Genomic DNA, 6,523 nt, shown 5'->3' with positions numbered 1-6,523 from the left:
CAGAAATTATTAACACTTATTACATCTGGGACTTCTTTAGAAGAATTGCATCCTCTCCGTTGAAGTAAAAATCAGTATCTCATTTTTCATAGATTTTTAAAAGAATCCGCCTTTAGGAAAGGGCAGATTTCCTAAAAGTTTAAAATTAATTCGCAAGTGTGATTATTTAATGTGAGCATATGGACTTTGCGACTTTGCTGAGACAAAGACTTCAGGTAGCTATATTCCTGCAACAAATGAGATTCTAATTTCAAACATTTTTCAAATGCAAATCAGGCCCCCATGTGTCATTTTGATGATTTTTTGAGGCATTAATGCAACAGAGTTAGTATTCCTCAATGATCCCCAAAGTCACCCCTCTGCTAAGGATATTTCTCTTCCTGATTATTTTGAACCTGCCAACACAGTCTCTAACCTTCATACAGACAATGACTGATCTCCAAATGACCTATTATTATCTTAAACCAACCTCGTTTTGAAGCAACAAAAAAAGAAAAATTAAATAGTGCATTAACATTTCATATCAGCGAAGCAGACTTTTTTCATGCATGAAGTAATTCTATCCATCCGTGGAAAGGTCCATCTTTTGTTTTTCCCTGTGTTTATAGGTTACATTTTTAAAGGTACTGGTAGAGCCTCTGTATAATGGATTGGTTCCCTAAAGAAAAAAAAAAGGTTCAAATGAAAGTATGTTATTACTTGGTTTTAATATATTTTAATAATTTCATTGTCCATTACAAACTAGAAGAAGAGAGTCAGGCTCAAGCTTGGAAGCCATTTGAATAATTTTGATTAATCATACTCTTAGCATTTTAAAATTTATACATCTTCATTTAATTTTTTAATATGCAGGACCAGTGCCTTATATGTATCATAAAAATCTTACCCTGTTGGAAACACACTAATTTATAGGTAGAAAATAAGACTTTGGCTGTTTTGTTCACCCCAGTTTTACCACAGTTGAGAGAAGTGTCTAGCCAACAGTAGGCACTAGGCACTCAGTATTTACCGAATTAATAGAATGAACCAATAGGTGGTCCCCAAATGAAATATAAAGTAAAAAACATAAAAAATGGGAAAAGTGAACTTGTAGAAGCATACAGAGATGAATGACATAGTATCTGCCTTTAAGAGACATGCTGCTGGTTGGGGGGCATCACGCAAGGGCACCGATAATCTTCCTAAAATGAGATCAAAATTCAGGATAAACATCTAGCTGCTTGGGAGAAGCAAGGAAAGATCCCTAGGACAGTGAACACCTGCTCTAGATGGTCAAAGAATTCGGTGGCATTCGCTTGCTAGAGAATAGCCGTGTGGAGCACAGAGTCACGAGGCACTAGTGTATGGGATACTGGGCTCAGGAAGACCTGCAGGTCCCAGGGTAGGTTGGGCAAGATGGCTTTGCCTTTGGGGCAGTGCAGAGGATTTGTGCCAATGTCTGGATAATTCAGCTGTGCTCCTCAGGTTGTAGATGTGTTTCTAGGAGCCATCACCAGGACAACAGGTCCAAGTCTCTGTGGGTGTTTAAAGAAACACCAAGCTTGACCCTCCAATTTCTCTCCTTTGGTTGAATTGCTCCAGGCAGGCTCAAGATGTCTGGGTAAAGTACAGTTTCTTCTCTCCCACTTTCCAAGGTTGACCACACAGGCATGGATGTCAGAGAGCCTGGGTTCAAACCCAGTACCACCACTTAAGCAATTCTGAGTCGTGGTGTCCTCACCCACAGCAGGCATTACCAAAGTGCCTATGTCATCCATGAAACAGCATACTTTAGAACAGACCCTGTCACATATCAAGTGCTCAGTAAATGCTGCCTCTTCTTTTTTTTTAAGGTTTTATTTATTTATTTGATAGAGAGAGATAGAGAAAGCAGGAGCAGGAGAAGGAGGGAGAAGCCAAGCAGGGAGCCCGACATTGGGCTCGATCCCAGGACCCTGGGATCATGACCCGAGCTGAAGGCAGACGCCCAATTGACTGAGCCACCCAGGCACCCCTGCCTCTTCTTATTAGTTCTTATTTATACCTCTTCTTCACATTTGGAATTTCCTTTCCTTTAAGTTTTGGAGAGGGTTAGAAAGATACTTTTCCCCGGAGTTTTCACACTCAACATTTCCAAGCCCATTCTGCATGTGTATGAAGTCTACGTGCCACCGATGACCCTCCAAATTACTAAATATTGTATTTGGTCTCCTTATGCCATGAATTGTAGAGATGGCAGCAAGTTCTAGACATAGATTTCAAAAACACAATTGTATTTGTTTTCCCAATACGTTTCTCTCAGTTCTCAGAAGAACTGAATAAAATTGAAAAACATTCCCAGGCATCTCCCCGCTTGTCACCCTTGGATCTGCTGCAGTGTCTTTATTGTGAGGAAGAATCACACCTGCACTTGCTTCTATGTTGCCCGGAGCCAGTGGCCTGACCTCTGACTGAGTAACATGTTACCTTTGTTCATGTGCCTTCAGAGAGAGATGCTATCTTGGTAATGAGGGCAAACAGAAGAGTCTCCTTAGTGGTGGATGATGGGTGAAGGCCAAGTCACCCATACTGCTTCTACTCCTGAACTCCTGAAGTCAACCTAGATAATTCTGAGGACACCTCAGTCCTTATTTAGTCCTGCTGCCATAAGAACTTGGAATTTGGAGAGTGAAGAGCAAACAGATGTGGTCTTAAATGCAGGTGGAGTCGCATTGGGAAACAAAAATCATGTAGGAATTCTATTAAGTTTAAAAGACTACAAGCTATTAATTTTAAGCTGGTCATGGAATAATAAAGGACTCAATTGAAGAGGAAAAATGGCTAAAATAAGTGCATGCTGGGGATGACAAGTGGAGCATTGTCTGGGGGAAGGGGAAGCCTTAGGGAAAAGAAAAAATACTCTGAAAGAATAAATGGGCTGTGAACAGGGTGAGCTTAGATTTTCATAGGACCAGGAACTCTTTTGTGGGCTCCATCCCATATCATGTCAAACATATTAAAATGTGGGGTGCCTGGGTAGCTCAGTCAGTTGAGCGTCCAACTCCTGGTTTCAGCTCAGGACATGATCTCAGGGTTGTGAGATGGAGCCCTGTATTGAGTTCTGCACTCAGTGCAGAGACTGTTTGGTATTCTCTCCCTTTCTCTCCTTTCCTCCCCCTCGGCCCTCTCCTCATGCTGTCTCTCTCTCTCAGATAAATAAACAAACATAATAAAATGCACCCATGTTCCACACTAAGTATAATTTATATGCACTATAAAGGAGGTGACTTAAGTTGACCAAATCCATGATATTACTTTGCAGACATTCAGTTGAATGTTAATTTTGATTGTGCGGTTTTCGTTCTGTATTTTGAAGCAACTTTTTTCAGGTCTACAATATTTGGGGGCATCTCTTGCAAAGCTAGTTGTAGAGTCTGGTTATGCTAATAGGGGGTGATGGACGAAGCAGACCCCACCCTAATAGGAGGGTAAGGTGGGACTTTAAAGGCGGAGAAAGAGCAAGTATATATTGCTGGGAGGCAGTCGTGTTTCCTGCCCTCAGCTGATGATCAGAACTCAGGAGAATAAGCTCAAAGCAGGTTTTGTTGGCAGGAAAAAGTGTGGCAATGTCTAGTACTGCCTCCTCTAGTGCCCTGTGGGTGGCAACTTCTCTACTGAAGATTTCCCCTGAGACATAGGCTTGGGTCTCCGTTTCATAGGGGTCTGAATTCTTTCACTATTTAGACAAGGTTCGGTTTCCCCCAACGATCTGAGGTGACCAGGCTGATTTCCCCAGGAGTCCAGGGGTGCTAATTTAGGCTGCAGATTCTGTAAATGCAATGGCACATTTTTGGAGCTTGAAAAAGTGGTAATAAGAAGCTCTCTGTCATGACCTATAGCTCTCTTAATGATTGCCTAACTGCCAAATGCAGACCTGATTTGCTTAGCACAGTACAAAATCAATCCATGACTGCAAGAAATGTCAGACTGAACATTTTTTGCCTCTAGTTAATGACTTGTCATCCTAGAAAAAACGTCTAATCAAAGATGAATTTAAATATCTTCCCTTTGTGTTTTCATAAAGAATATGGATGGGGAGGTTATTTTTAAAAGTATAATAAAAGCTAACCTTTCTTTATGGCTATGATGAAATGTTTCAAGAGGCAAGAAACAAAGCTCTTTCTTGTCCTGAGCTCTGTCACCTTTGGAGTCCAATGGAGGCCTATGGGTCAGGAGACCTAACTACCCGAGCAACTCTGGAGGTCCCCTGGGATTTGAAGACTAGTCAAATTCAGTTCTTCAAGAAGAAACAGGTTTTAGATTAAAAATGGAATCAAACTGAGGACCCCCAAAATGGATGCACTGAGTAACATTTTTCAAATAGGATATATTAGTAAAATTTGAATTGAATTATTTGAATTAAACCTCTTTTGCATCCAAGTGAATAATTATTACCCAGCTATTATCTAGTCAAGAACATCAAATATTTGTTATTAAAAGAAACTCAATTTAACAAGGGAATAATATTTTTCATTTATGATTTTATCTGTTTAATGCGAATTTTTGTTCCATTTTAGATGAAGAAACAGTAAAAATTGAGCATTTGAATTTCAGTCATGTTCTACATCCTGAGGGAAAATAATGCATGTTTTGGGGAAATTAACCATTAATTAAAATGTTATTTTCAAGATATTAATCATTTGTCAGTATTCGTGCCTTTGTATGAGAACATTAAAATGTGCTGGTTAGTAGATACACAGCACATCATTGCCCAAGTACTTGTTTGCAGAACACCTGCATATTATTTCTATGAGGGTCAAGGCTGTGCTTGGAAGAGGCTGCAATTAGGTTTTCAGCTCCACCATGAACCAATTGTTTGGGAAGTCTCTTAACTTCTCTGAGCCTCAGTTTCCTTATATTGAAAATGGGATTATTCAGACTACTTCACAGGGCTGACGTTGTTCAACAAGCTACTGCCAAGTGGTTCTTTGTGCCAACTTAACCATATTCTTTTTCCTGATTGTCCTTTTTGACCATTGCCAGGCATTTGCTTGACAGTTAGTGATAGTTAAAAACATCTATGGCCAGGGGATCAGGTGAAGTTAACTGACCCAACACTTCAGCTTCATAATACTATGTTCTAAGTCACCAAACTAACCTATCTGGTTACATTTTACCTTGTTAGGTATGGATAAGTTATATCCTCATTGCAAATCCAAATTTACTTTCCTAAAGGGTTTTGTTTAATTATGAAAAATTCATACATACACAAAAGAAGAGGAAAGCTGTCTAACAAACCTCTGTAGACCCATCACCCAGATTCAACAATTATCAAGATTTTGCCACATTTGATTCACTATCCCTCTCTCTCTTTTGGCTGAATTATTTCAAAGCAAACCCAATCTTCATTTCCATTCACTCCAAAATATGGATATTTTCTAGCAAAGTCATCATGCCATTATCTTACCTAGTCAAATTAATCACAATGCATTGCTATCATTCTAATACCCAGTCTATATTATCCTTCTTCCTGTTGTCCAAGAAATGTATTCGTTTACAGTTGGGCTGTTCAAATTAGGAGCAAAACAAGACCCATGCATTGAATTTGCTTGTTGTGTCTAAAGGCATTTTTAACAGGAAGATGAAATAGATGAAAATTTTCATTGTCCATTGCCCTGCACCAAATGTTATGGTTACTTCAAAATAACTGTTTAAGATAGAGACATTCCCTCATCAGGATAAATTTATCCAAAACAGAAATTCCATTTTCTTTAAGAATTGAAGATATCACTATATACTTGGAGAGAAAAAAAGTGTTAACGTCAATTTATTTGGGCAGATGAACCCAAAGGAACATTGTGTTTGTCTGTATTTTCTCCAGTGATATCACTGTTTTTAGAATCAGCAATGTAAGATAATTGCTATTAGAGAGCTGGGCACACCATTAGAGATAGAAAGATGAAATTAAAACCATGAAATTGTTTCTGTGGCCCTCCAGAAATGTAATTATCTGTCCTGTGGAAAAGAAACACAGAAAATTGGAGTCCTGTTTTGTGTTTGTCTACTGTGAAGAGGAGACACATAAATTAGATCTATTGAGTACATGTATTTAAAGGTTGACACTTTTTAGGTATCTTTCAGGTAGCTGTTTAAAATTTGTTATTCAGAAGAACTAACTAGATGGTATTTAAAAAGTCTTCTCAACCTGGCATTGTGACCTATTATAAGTAATGAGTATTTCTATGGAAATTGGCCTGAATTGCCATACTACTCATGAACATTATTCCTTTGGCTATAACACAATCGATTTATGGAAGTGTTTGGATACAGCACCTATGCTTTATCAAATGGGGCCTAAATGATCATCCTGGTGATGAAGATTAAATGTATTTCCTTGATGTCCCTAAGCAGCTATATAAGGAGTTTCATGAGACTCTTCAGAGTGGGGGAAATTCCCACTGCACTGAGAGAAAAAGCCATGCTCTGAGCCCTATCTAGGTCCCAGATAATGGACAGAGGTTCCTTTGTCTTCAAAGCAAAAAAAAAAAAAAAAAAAAAAAAAAAA

At 38.8% G+C, this 6,523-nt stretch overlaps 1 protein-coding gene across 2 annotated transcripts in view; it reads right to left on the bottom strand.

Moving 5' to 3' along the window:
* Positions 1-559: 559 nt before the first annotated feature.
* ITGB6 (integrin subunit beta 6) overlaps positions 560-6,523 on the bottom strand; it is a 73,131-nt gene continuing 67,167 nt past the window's right edge. For both annotated transcript variants that reach the window (XM_008687016.1, XM_008687015.1), the window contains exon 15: positions 560-658. In XM_008687016.1, the coding sequence (XP_008685238.1) occupies positions 560-658 (99 nt within the window). The remainder of the gene's footprint in view (positions 659-6,523) is intronic.

The sequence above is a fragment of the Ursus maritimus genome, unplaced genomic scaffold, assembly GCF_017311325.1.
Source record: "Ursus maritimus isolate PB19 unplaced genomic scaffold, ASM1731132v1 scaffold_1, whole genome shotgun sequence".
Lineage (NCBI taxonomy): Eukaryota > Metazoa > Chordata > Mammalia > Carnivora > Ursidae > Ursus > Ursus maritimus.
This window is presented reverse-complemented; position numbering and strand designations above follow the sequence as displayed.